The 13,543-nt window shown below is 45.1% G+C and overlaps 1 protein-coding gene across 4 annotated transcripts in view; it reads right to left on the bottom strand.

Moving 5' to 3' along the window:
• The window catches only part of SNX24 (sorting nexin 24), a 133,004-nt gene extending 120,725 nt beyond the window's left edge, over positions 1-12,279 (bottom strand). For 2 of the 4 annotated variants that reach the window (XM_036309109.1, XM_036309113.1), the window contains exon 1: positions 12,082-12,279. In XM_036309109.1, coding sequence (XP_036165002.1) covers positions 12,082-12,141 — 60 coding nt within the window. In that variant the 5' untranslated portion in view covers positions 12,142-12,279. Of the gene's footprint in view, positions 1-8,181; positions 8,327-12,081 lie in introns of all 4 variants that reach the window. The other 2 variants (XM_036309112.1, XM_036309110.1) reach the window with 2 other exon arrangements.
• Between the last annotated feature and the right edge of the window lie 1,264 nt (positions 12,280-13,543).

The following is a 13,543-nucleotide window of genomic DNA, read 5'->3' as shown; positions in this document are numbered from 1 at the left end:
CACCTTCGCTCTGCCAGCCCGCACCTCTGGCCTCATGGGGCATCATCCCCTTTTATCAGTTGGTGGAAAAAGACTCGGGCCTGGTTTACAGATGGGTCTACACCAGACGCAGGCACCCCCCAGAAGTGGACAGCTACAGCACGTCTGCCCCTTCAGAGACATTCGTGAAGGACAGCGGGGCAGGCCAGTCCTCCCTGTGGGGAATCTCTGAGCAGCGCACCTGGTGGTTCGCTGTGCTTGGTCACGCAATGCTTTTGCCACACTACCATGGACTTACGGAACACCTTATCCACCACGGTGGCACTCCACACCGCTTTGCTTCTGATTAAGGAACTCACTTCACAGCAAATGAAGTGATGCAATGAGTCCACCCATGATCAGGGAATTCACAGGTCTTACCATGTTCCCCACCATCCTGCAGCAGTGGGTTTGGCAGAACAGTGGAGTGGCCTCTTGCAGACTCGGGTACAGGGCCAGCTATGTGGAGACACCTTGCAGGGCTGAGACAAGGTTCTCTGGGAGGCTGCATATGCTCTGAGTCAGCGTCCACTGTATGGTGCTGTTTCTCCGACAGCCAGATTCCCGGGAATCAAGGGGTGGAAATGGAAGTGACACCACACACTATTACTTCTAGGACCTGCTGGCAAAATTTTTCCTTCCTGTCCCTATGACTTTATACTCTGCAGGCCTAGAAGTCTTAGTTCCAACAGGAGATACAATAAGGATTCCCTGGAACTGGAAGTTAAGACTGCCACCTGACCGCTTCAGCTCTGAATTAACAGAAGGGAGTTCCTGGGCTGAGGAGGGTGACTGATCCTGACTGCGAAGGGGGAGTTGGACACGACTGCACAATGGAGGTAAGGAAGAGTGTGTCTAAATATAGGAGATTCCTTTGGACATCTCCTAGTGATTAAAGTCAATGGAAAATTAAAACAATCCAATTCAGGCAGAACTACTAACATCTTAAACCCTTCAGGAATGAAGGTTTGGATCACCCACCAGTAAAGAACCACAACCAGTTGAGGTGCTTGCTGAAAGCAAAGGAAATATTCATATAAATACCAACTATAACCACATGACCAGTTACAGAAATGTAGGCTGTAATTGTCATGAGTATTCCCCCCTTATTTTCTTATATTTGTATGTATATATATCCATATACTTATTCACCTATATAAGGCAACTATATGCATTTTCTTCCCTCTCTTTTCTCTTTGTCATGCAACATAAGATGTATTAACTTTATACCATAGTTCTTAAGTTACATGATATCAAGGAGAAGAGCAACATGATTCAAGGGCTTTACCTCCTCTTATGGGGAAGGAGTTAGAGCATTTCCTGTTGTATGATTTTTTGCTTCTTTCTGTCTCTTGGCGGCTCTTTGAGGGCTTTGATGATCGGCAGAAGCAGAAGGCACTGCCTCATTCTGGGTCTCTATGTTCTGAAGGGTCAGTTTCACTGTAATCCTCAGACCCGCCAAACACTGGTTGCTTTGGAGATGTCATCACCAATCTTTTTTGGAGACAGACCCAGGGGACCGGGGCAGATAGGGCACTGACTTCCCCGCCAGTACACCTCAGGTAAACGACTTTGATCTCGCTGGGAATGAACTTCAGCAGCACAGTGCAGGCAGCTGGTATCAAAGGAACCCAGGTTTGAGATGATCAAAGAAGGCTGCACCTAAGCCCCCTCCAACCCAAAAGCAACCATAACTTTTTTAATGGTCTTCAATGGAAAAGGAAGAAAATAGGGTGAAAAGGACATGAACAGAAGGTAGATTTCTGCAAACAAACCTGTTATAGAATATACTTTACACAAGTATAAAACAAAATTAAAAATTTTAAAGACTAGTTTATTGATTTCTTCTTCTTCTTCTTTTTTTAAAGAGGGGGAGAGAGAGGAAGGGAGAAGAGAGAAACATTGATATGAGAGAATAATACTAATTGGCTGCCTACTGCCCGCCCCTTACCTGGGGTCGAGCCAGCAACCCGGCATGTGCCCTGACTGGGAATGGAACTGGGAATGGATGACGCCCAACCAACTGAACCACACAGACCAAAATTAATTTTTAAAATAATTCCTAAGAATACAAAATAAAACAAAGCTGGTAGCTAGTTAGTGTTACAAGAGAAGAACCAATCCAAGTAATTTTAAAACACAGTCATCTGCACACTCCTCGTGGGATAGGTCAAAGAACAAAAAAACTTTTTAAAGTATGTTTTAAGCTGTATTCAGTAATCATGTTCTTGATGGTAGTACTGATATTACAATTAGGTCACACTGGTGTGTATAATGTGAGATGAAGTAATTAATCATATGATGTTTTAATCCTATCAAGCTCAGCCTCTAAAGTACTGAGATTTTTCAGTACCATAGAAAGAAGACAAGTTGAAGATAAAAGAGACTAGGAAAAAAATCTTGTTGTCCTGAATTTACTACATATTTTACCTGTTAAAAATCCCTAGCTTGGACCATTGAAAAGATCTAGGAACCTCCACAAGCCCAGTGTCAATGTGTATTATATACCTTATGACTAGATCATGAGCTCTAAATATCATTTTCCACCAAAAGCAACCAGGGATCTTTAGAGAAAAAGCAAATTCCAGATCTGGAGCAGGAAAGGTAAAAGATGCATGGAGAAGACCTTGTTATAGTAGAAAGCAAGTAAGTTGACACAACTAATATTGTGTCAAGAACACAGCACCCGACTTAACAAAGCCACACCTGAAAACAGGCAGAGCTGGGACAAAATACATATAGGAACACATAGGATGAACATATAGGATGTTCAATACTGAACATCCACTAATGAGTTAATAGATCTTGGCAATATCCTTCGATGGCTGGCTCCTAGCATCACAAATCAAATCGAAAAATGATCAAGCCTCTACTTCTTCACAATATAAGGAACAGAAGAATCTATATATATAAAAGCCTAAGCGACTGGCCAACTGTTTGACCAGTAGCTATGACGTGCACTGACCACCAGGGGGTAAACGCTCAATGCACAGGCATGGAAACACAGAACAGACTGATGAATCTCAGAGGGAAGGGGGAGGGGAAAGGGAGGGAAGAGATTAACCAAAGATCTTATATGCATACTAGAGGCTTGGTGCACAGATTCATGCACCTGCGGGGTCCCTCAGCCTGGCCTGCGGGGATTGGGCCAAAACCGGCCCAGTGCATGGATTCGTGCACTGGTGGGGTCCCTCGGACTAGCCTGTGGGGATCAGGCCGAAAACCGGTTCTCTGACATCCCCCAAGGGGTTCCTGATTGCAAGAGGGTGCAGGTCAGGCCGAGGGACCCCACCGGTGCATGAATCCAGGCACTGGGCCTCTAGTGTGTTAATAATGACATAAGGAAGTAGTCAGCAAAATCCAGTGTGGGAAAGTCTACGGGGACAAATGTCACAATCTATACAACAAAATATTTATAAAAGAAAAAATAGAGAGATGGAAAAAGAACCTATCAATTAAAAAAGACTAAGGAGACATATTAAATAATCTCATTTCATGAACCTTGTTTCAATCCCAACTCAAACAAACTGCATATTTAAAAAGGAGCATGCATGGGAAAATGAAGGAAATGTAAAAATGGATTGATATTTATGAAATACTGCTTATTTTGAAATGTCTGATAATGATATTGTAATTGCACTTTAAAAGGAGAACCTGAACATACAAACTGAAAATATTCAGACAAGTCTGAGATTTGCTTCAAAATGAAATGGGGAAGGACGGGCAAGGAATGGCGGGAAAAAGTAAGAAACAAAACTGATCTGAGTGGATCATTTTTAAAGCTGAGTAAAGGGGTCATTATTCTCTCCACTGCTAAATATATTGAATTTTTTCCATACTAAACAGTTATTTTTAAAAGGGAGGAGGAACAAGGCAACAATTGAAAATTAAAACAGAAAAGACATATAGAAAGCAAAATAACAGGAAGTTCCATGGAAATCTGAATGAGTACCTGGAAAACCAGCATAAAATTTCAAGGTGCTTATATGTATACTGGAGGTCTGGTGCACGAATTTGTGCATGAATGGGATCCCTTGGCTTGGCCTGGCCTGCAGAGATGGGGCCAAAACTGGCTCTCCGACATCCCCCGAGGGATCCAGGATTGCGAGAGTGCACAGGCCAGTGCACATCATAGTGACTGGTCGAACGGTCGAACGGTCGGACACTTAGCATATTAGGCTTTTATTACATAGGATATGCATAGCCCATGGACATAGCCAATAGGGCGGTGAAGGCCTAGTTGGGGGAGGCAATGAGGGGGGTTGGTGGAAGGGATATATGTAATACTTTCAACAATAAAGATAAAAAAAAACAAATAAAAATGCAAGGTGTGAGCCTGAGGGGTCCTTTGCTTTAGAGGGATGCAGTGGGGAATGGAAGAGAGTAGAGGAGGTGAAATATGTATCTCTATGCCGTCTATAATACTATTTCCTAATCATGTACGTATGTGCATTAGCCTTTATGATTTTGAAGAAAAAAATGTAGTAAATAGGCTTAAAAAAACTGACCCCAAATACACAGGTTGATACACACAATTTGAAAGTTGTAATAAGATCAGTTGGTTATAGGTGACTGCTACTTCTGAAGTACTTCAAAGTATTTGGGAAGAGTTTATTTTAAATAGCATAAAATAAGTAATTCTGGACTTCTGTTTACATTATTAATTCACATTAAAGAGCTCTAAGAAAATTAAACTTCAAGGCAGCCCCTACTCAAAATAATAAGACTCAGAACATAGCCACAGATACCATTCCTTGTGCTTTGCAAAAATAATCACATTTAATCCTCAAACCACCCAATAAGGTAGGTACTAGTATTCTCTCCCCTTTTACAGCCGAGGAAAATAAGACATAGGAGATTAAGGAGCTTGCCCAAAGTCAGACTTTGGGCTAAATGTTCAAAGCCAGATTTGAATGCAGACAGCATGAGTTCATAGCCTGTGCCCTTCACCTGGAGGCTGTGTCAGCTTCTGTCATAAACTGGTGGAATCACATAAATAGGCTTTTGCCAACTGGCAAATCTTACCCAGGAAGCATCTGAGGTAAACACTATTTTATTTGGCTTGCCCCATTTTTGAGACAGTGTGCTATGATTTGGACTACTAACTCACATCAAAGCAGAGGAAACAATGCCATGTGGTATCCTGGATCAGATCCGGGGACAGAAAAAGGGCATTAGTGGAAAAACTGGTTAAATTCAAATACAGTCTGGAGCTCAGGGAATAGTAATGTACCATGCTCGTTTCCTTGTTGTGACATTACAACGGTAATGCTTCATGTTAACAATGGGGAAACTGGGAGAAGGGTATATAGGAACTCTCATGACCAGCCATGCAGTTGTTCTGCAAATCTAAAATTATTTCAATATTAAAAGTTTATATTAAAAGAATGGATCAATCACAAAGTAAAAACTACTGGGGAAAAAAAGATTAAAATGTATTTCTAGCTCAATGAAAACAAATTTACTTCTGTCCCCAAATTTCTAAGCACCATATTTGCACAAAATCCAATCCCCTTGTACCTATTTCGATTTTTAAGGGAATGGAGTATTCTGTGTGTTAATGTTCAAGAATATTTTCAAACTGTATTTGTTGTCCTTAAGCAACATAGCTTACAAATGTTAGATTTAATCACTCCGCATGTATTAAGTATTTAATGTTCACTTATGCTGTGTGCTTACCATGGGTGAGGCAGTGTGCCAGCTTTGTGTTTGCTACACAAAGGGCTCCTTCATCGCAGACGCTTACAATGGGTGATTGAAAGGTGCTGTGTGGACATTGTGCCCTCACTGCCCTTCTGACCTTCTCCCACTGTGGTGTCTATAGAGTTCAGTGGCAGGAATGACTGACCTCCTTCCCAGCTCCAGATGCCCTCTAACTATTTTAACTCTCTGGTTAACCTATCCTTGCCATGGTGATTGGTTCAGTCAGCCCTAGCCTCAGCCAATCAGCACCCAGGATTCCCCTGGCGGCAGGTCAGTTAAGAAACCCACCTGGGATCATGAGAGAGGAAGAGAGATGCATTTGTTCAGAGCTTCTGGGGGGAAAATGTCCTTCCTCTCTTCCTCTAGATGTTATAATATTTTTAAAAAATTGTCTTTTAATCTGCAGCTTGTTACCATTTTTTTTCACCTGGTGGAAGCTACTCTGAGGATGAAAGCAAACAGAGAGAGGAGGGCCACTCTCAGGTAGCCAGGCCCCTACCTCAACCTCCCAGTCTCATTCTCACAAATGGGAAATGGCAATAATAATACTTCTTGCAGGTCATTGTTCATGCCAAGGCAATATCTGCATTGTGGTAATGTTAAGAATAGCAAAAACAGCTAGCACTGTGATTATATTGCAACAGGGAAGTGCAAGGTCTCTGTGACTCCCTCTTGTGTAAGCCTGCAATGTTCCCATGACCTACGGGTAATAGCTCCTGGGTTAGACATGCTCATCATGAGAAGACTTCTGCTTGGGGCTTGAGTTTTTATACAAACAATCCCTCCCACTTTCCCTTCCCTTGACATAAAAGAAGCTTGAAGTCTGTACCTTCTTAAACTGGATCTTAGGATTAGGTCTCCTCCCTTCTTGGTTTGAGTCTTCTTGATCAATAAACTTTTCCTTACTCCAACTCTGACATTTTGAGTTTTAGCCTTTCGATGTGTCCGGCACACAGACTTTGGACCAGTGGCAAGATAAAGGCACTGCTAATTTTGTGGTAAATTTTCATTTTGGTTATGTTTAAGAAACCTTCACCTGTCAGATAGCCATAGTGAAATAGTCACAGGAGAAATTATACTTTGGATTTGCTTTAAAATATTCCAGAATTTTTTTAAAAATGGAAAAATGAGGAGTGGTGAATAATATAAAAATTGTGAAATACTGAAGGTGAGAAATGAGTAAATGGGGGCTCACAATATTGTTCTATTTTTGTATTTTAATCCATAAAATATGAAAACAATGATCCCTGTGTATATCATGCATCCCTGAAACTGCCTTATGTATTAAAAAGCATGATACATCAAGTAATCAGTAAGAGTCCAATCCCAAGAAAGATACATTCGCTTAAGCACAACACAGTTAAAACAAACCTGAAAAACTACTTAATTCAATGCCTTAATTTTTACCGCTATGGAAAATAATATCTAATATATTCAAACTTTTGTGTTGTTACCGAAGCAGTAATTCCAGTTTTGTTGTTTTTAACAGTGTCTGAAAATGGAAAACACTAGCCTGTTCCGGCGCCCAGGACTGCTTACCCTCACATCCAACGGGCAGTTCTCTATCCTCCATCCTCCCCTGACCGCTCAGCCACATCGCGCTCCTTCCTTCTTGTAAAGTGTCTGCCATTTCTTCTCTTCCTGCCTCACACTTCTCCCTCTAGATCAGTGGTCCTCAACCTTCCTAATGCCGCGACCCTTTAATACAGTTCCTCATGTTGTGGTGACCCCCAACCATAAAATTATTTTCGTTGCTACTTCATAACTGTAATGTTGCTACTGTTATGAATCGTAATGTAAATATCTGATATGCAGGATGTATTTAGGCGACCCCTGTGAAAGGGTCGTTCGACCCCCAAAGGGGTCGCGACCCACATGTTGAGAACCGCTGCTCTAGATGCTCTACGAATAATTCCTTGCTCATGCAAGTTCCAGTTTTTACCTGCAGTCCTCCCTCTTTCCTCACTCCACCTGCTCTTCCTGGGAACATCCACTTGTTCGCTTTTTAATCTTTTATGCTGAGTGACCCCCTAGCGCCCTGTTTCCAGCCCAGATCTTACACATCCTGAACTCTAAAATCAAATGGCCTCACCCACCATGAAAAACTCAGCAGGTCCCAGATGAAATATGGCCCCCCTCCCCTCGCCTACACACACACCCATGGGAGTCACCCTGCTGTCTCACATTGGGTCACCAGACCCTGGGGATGCTTGTAGTCACCCCCTTTCCTTCCCAAGTTGCCTTAGTTCAGGCCCTCATCCTCTTCTTTCTGAAGTTTTGCCAACTTCTCTTAAATGATTAATGCTTTAGGGTCATCTTTCTAAATGCAAAGCTCATCATGTTACTTCCTTCCTTAAAACTCTCCCGAAACTTCCCACTGTCTGAGGGTGAAGTTCATCCTCCTCTGTAGCCCTCAAGGCCAGTGAGCTGGTCCCTCCCCGCCCCTCTGTCAGGGATTACCCTGCTCTGCTGATGTTCTTCTATCAAAGACTCGATCATTCACTATTTATTCCGCAGGCAGGTGTCATTCTTGCTGTGTGGTGGGCCCTGCACTGGGGCACAGCAGTGGGGACAGACACTGTCCTAGTTTCGAGGCGCGCAGAGCCTAGCAGGGAAACAGATATTAAAGAAATAAACTGGGGGTGGGGGGATGGGGAGCTTGGTGTGGAGAGAATAACCTTCCCATGAAGTAATATTTGACTTCATCGGTATTTTGTTACAATATCCTCTCTTGTTTCTTTGTAAACTAAAATGATTTAGAAGTTGCCTTTGTTTTTGGAGAATCTGGGAGTTTGAAATGCCTTTCTGCTGAGATGAGCATCTGCCCTGCACTTCCTCTTTGTAGAATTCACAATCCCAGCAAAAACCTAATCAGATTTCAAGTCAGCATTCCTCAGCGACCTCTATCCCCACCCTTCAGCACAATACCATGAAGCAGAGTCTATTTGCCCTCTTCCTCCCTAACTCTTCCCTTCCCCACCCTTCTCTCTAACCCTTCCCTACCTAACCCTAACCTTTCCCTACCTAACCCTTCCCTACCTAACCCTAACCTTTCCCTACCTAACCCTTCCCTACCTAACCCTAACCTTTCCTACCTAACCCTTCCCTACCTAACCCTAACCTTTCCCTACCTAACCCTTCCTTACCTAATCCTCACCTTTCCCTACCTAACCCTTCCCTACCTAACCCTAACCTTTCCCTACCTAACCCTTCCCTACCTAACCCTAACCTTTCCCTACCTAACCCTTCCTTACCTAACCCTCACCTTTCCCTACCTAACCCTTCCCTACCTAACCCTAACCTTTCCCTACCTAACCCTTCCCTACCTAACCCTAACCTTTCCCTACCTAACCCTTCCCTACCTAACCCTAACCTTTCCCTACCTAACCCTTCCCTACCTAACCCTAACCTTTCCCTACCTAACCCTTCCCTACCTAACCCTAACCTTTCCCTACCTAACCCTTCCCTACCTAACCCTTCCCTACCTAACCCTAATCTTTCCCTACCTAACCCTTCCTTACCTAACCCTTCCTTACCTAACCCTAACCCTTCCTTACCTAACCCTTCCCAACCTAAACCTAACCCTTCCTTACCTAACCCTAACCTTTCCCTATCTAACCCTTCCTTACCTAACCTTAACCCTTCCTACCTAAACCTTCCCTACCTAACCCTTCCCTACCTTCCCCATCCAATGGGCTGGGAAGCCCTGAGGGCAGAAACAACATACTCCAATCTTTCAATTCCCCACCTGGCACAGTGCAGGCTCACAGTAAATGTTTAAATGTTAAAAGGGTAAAAGATTCACTCTTTAAATGTAAATTATGTTGTACATCGAGCATAACTTTGTATAAAGTTTCTGAATAACAATGGAGCAATATTTATGAAAAGACAGGCCCAGCAGCAGCATTTGCAGTTAATGTTCTACAGAATTCCTAGCAGGAGGCATAAAAAGCATGCACAGGATGTCTTATTTCAACATCTGACATAGCTGCCAAAAATCAGAAACAAACAGCAACGCCATCCACAGAGATCTGGATAAGCACACTACGGTGCATTCCATCTGCGGAGGGTCCCTGTGCGCCTACTTAGGAGGAGACAGACCTATCCCTACTGACACCGAGAGAGATCCACAAGGTGGAGGAGGAGTCATAGTAAAATCCTGCCATTCATCCAAAGGCAGAAGAAGCACATGTCACAGCATAAGGAGAAACTCACTAAGAAAGCTCTCCTGCTTATTACCTCGGAGGCACAGAACTGAAGGCAGGAGAGAAGAGCCACCCTTTTCTCCTTTAAACTTCCTATCGCTGAATTTGTAAGAACGCGGTATACTTCTTTAAATTAATACACAAACATAATCACGAATGTAAAAAGTTATTTGTACACTAACAGATATGTTATTTCACCAACTTCTGGTTTAGGAAATGGAAATCTTTTTAAACTCTAGGTTGCTGTTTTTTAAAAGATGAACTGTTACTCATGGCTATTCCCAGCACCTACAAGAGACATGCTAGCAGCTCCTCAGTTAACATCTGCTGAATGAATAAGCTGTTGTACAAGTATAAAATAGTTGCTCACAGGGAACAAAGTATCTAAAAGCTGCTTCGCAAACTCACTAAGGACAATATCACTTGCAGGTGGTAACTTAACAATATGGTTACCAAGCTAAATAAGTTAGGATTTTGTTTTTAAAGCACACAAACTCTCATCACATAAGCAATCTTCAAACTAACAAGTTTATCAAAAAAAAAAAAGGGGGGGGGCTCCTTTGAAATCAGTTTAATTTGCAACCTGGAGTCCGGCACGTTCCTGGCAATAATTCAGGAAATAAAAAGGTATTTGAAGATTTGGGAGGAAAACACAGATGCTCGAACAGAAGAAAATCAATAGTGACCAATGAACCTTAATTTTAATCTACTCAGAAGTGCTTATTTGGGGAGGTGATTAACTTGTAGCTCAGACTACTGAGACCACCTTCATCTGAAGACCAACGTGCCCCCAAAGCAGCCTTATCTTCAGATCCTTAAAGAATGCCCCAAAGGCAGTGGGGCCCTCCTGACTGCTGATGCTGGTGGGAGAGGTGAGAGAGCTGGAAAAATGAAAGACAGACAAGGTTTCAGGCCTAAGGAAAAAGCTTCCAACAGTTCAAATTTAAGTTCAACTCCCACCCCTTTTAAAGGAAGCTACAGAATGTTTAACCACAGGTTAATTCATGGGAAAGTATTATCTATAAAAATAATGACCACCATGGAGCCCAACTTGTTTTGGGACACTTGGACCAATGGTCTACTTAATTCTAAAAACTCACATGCTCCCTGGACTTTTTTTTTTTTCAATCACTACAGGACTCCTAATTCTAAAAATCCCTTTGAGAGAATGATTTTAATTCTTCCTATGAAAATACAAGGTACCCAATAGGCTGTCACCAAAACCGGTAACTTGTGGAAAGAGGAGAGGTCAAAATACTTGGCTGCTAAATCAGTGTTAACAGGTGTTTAGCAAGTGAGTGAATTCGTAGTGAGTAACATAACAATCTGAACTTTCAGGCTGCCCTCTGAAACCTCCTCCAAAGCCCTCCAGTTCTTTAACAACTGGAAATAAATTCTTCCAGGTCTACCCGGCCAGAGGCACTTCTCCCTCTAGCAAGGACTGTCTGGAAAAAGATGTCTGAATTCATTGGGAAACCAACCACCTACGCTTTACTTACTAAACTTGTTACCAAAGGTCCCAGGCCCTGGTCTCCGCCCTCCCGCCCACTCCTCCCCTTCGGAGAGCAGGGGCCCTGGTTCTCATTTCTTAAAGCTCCCAGTCCGAGGTATGGAACAGGTGCTCATTAAGTATCCGATTTAGCCATTTCATGGCAAGGAACGAGGGGGAAAAAAACTTTGGAAACCATCTAAAAGCATCGCATGTGTTCACTTAGGCTAATAACCACAAATGGTTGTTTTTTAAAATTAGCATATCCATCCGAATGAAACCTACAGAACTTGGAAGCCCACATCCACCCGCCGCGAAGCCAGCAGTGTCTGGGCAGAGGGAGCAGTGGGTCGCAGAGGGACGCAGCCCAGCGGGCTCCCGAGGCCGGGCGGCGCGCGCATGGCAGCGCCGTGTCCGGGGACCCCACTCCCTGGCTTCTGGCTCCCAGACCCGGAGCGGGGCAGGGAGGTACGAGGGACGGAACCGCGGCACCGGGACGGCGGGCAGGAGGCGCCCGTTTCCTTGACAACCGCCCCAGGGCGCAGCCCTTCCTCTGGGCCGGGGGAGGGGAGAGAGCGCAGGGACCCCCGCGCGGGGACGGCGGCGGCCCGAGGGGCACCTCCCGGACTCAGCGGCCTCGGCCCGCACCCCGGGGCCCGCGCCTACCGTGTATGCCCGCTCCAGGTCACTCTCCTCGTAGCGAAAGGACGGGATGTAGACCTCCATGGCTGCGCCTGGCGGCCGGCGGACACAGCAGGGACGGCTCCCGGCTCCCGGCCGCCGCTCCGCCCCGGCCCGCCGCCCCGCCTCTCTCCCCTGCGCCCGCCGGACCCGAGGCTGCGCGGCGTGGACCCAGGTCCGCCGCGATCCCGCCGCCCGCGCGCTCCGGCCGGGCTGGCGCCGCACCGGGGGACGGGGAGCGGCGGGGCGGGGGCGCGGGGCTGCGGGCGCCCGGGTTCCAGGCCTAAGGTCTGCGGAGACCGGCTGGGCCCGGAGGAGGCGGGGCCTGAAACCTGCGAGCCTGCAGAGCAGGGTGTGCGCACCTCCGCGCGGGCGCGGGGGTTGGGCCGCGGGCGCTCCCTGCCCTTCGGCGGGAGCTGGATTTGCCATTTGGGAAACATCATCCTGACCAGATTGCAAGACCGCGAGGAATAGAAAAGCATGGAGCTTCTTCATTTTGTGCTGGTTGGTTGAATTTTCATTTTAACTCTCGGCTGGCAATAGCAGCGAACCCTCCAACTTTTACCCAAACTTGTCTGTTGCCCTACGATTCTCGTTCTGAGTTAGCCCGAAGGTCTTCTGGTCACCGAGAAAAAACGCTTGGGCTTCTTGCTCCGATTCTAAAATGCTGCCTCACCTAATAACCTGAAAGTATCTAAAAGATGAAGTGACCAGTTACCTTTGTAAACTCCGAGTTTCTTCCTTAGCTTAGAGCACAGAGAATAGAAACTTGGAGGTGACTCGGGGGTCAGAGAAGTGACCTCATCTGCGGAGCTTCTTGTGTTGCAGGCAAACAGCTGCACCTAACTCTGTGCTTGAAGCCAGGGGGACTTTCAACGAGGAAAGCTCTGAAGTTTGTGATGAGACCCTAAGCCCTGGAAAAGAGAACAGTCGGGCCCTTTGATTTAAGAGCCTGCATGACGTGGACCCTGCAAAGCCTTCTACGTTAGCTTCATCTGAAGACCCACCTACTCACCCACTCGCTTGCAATTTGTGTCTGCCTCTCAGAACTCCATGCCTCAGCAAAGCTGTGCCCTGGACCAGACCTCCTCTCCTCTTTTCTTCTACTGGCCCACTTGCAACCAAATAGCTCCATGGACTCCATGCTGTCTGAGTCTGGAGCCCAGATTGTAGGGTCCCTTATCCTCTGGTGACTATCCCACTGTATTGTGTGATTTATTTATCTCCCTCACCCACTGAGTTTTGGGGAAAGTACCCTTAAAACACACACACACACACACACCACGTTATTCCCTGCTTGCCATATTGCCTGGCACATTCTTCTTTTTAAAAAAATATATTTTATTGATTTTTTACAGAGAAGAAGGGAGAGGGATAGAGTTAGAAACATCGATGAGAGAGAAACATCCATCAGCTGCCTCCTGCACACAACCCCTTGCCCCACTAG

The sequence above is a fragment of the Myotis myotis genome, unplaced genomic scaffold (assembly GCF_014108235.1).
Source record: "Myotis myotis isolate mMyoMyo1 unplaced genomic scaffold, mMyoMyo1.p scaffold_m19_p_5, whole genome shotgun sequence".
NCBI lineage: Eukaryota > Metazoa > Chordata > Mammalia > Chiroptera > Vespertilionidae > Myotis > Myotis myotis.
The sequence above is the reverse complement of the archived record's forward strand: the minus strand, read 5'-3'. Positions and strand labels throughout refer to the sequence as shown.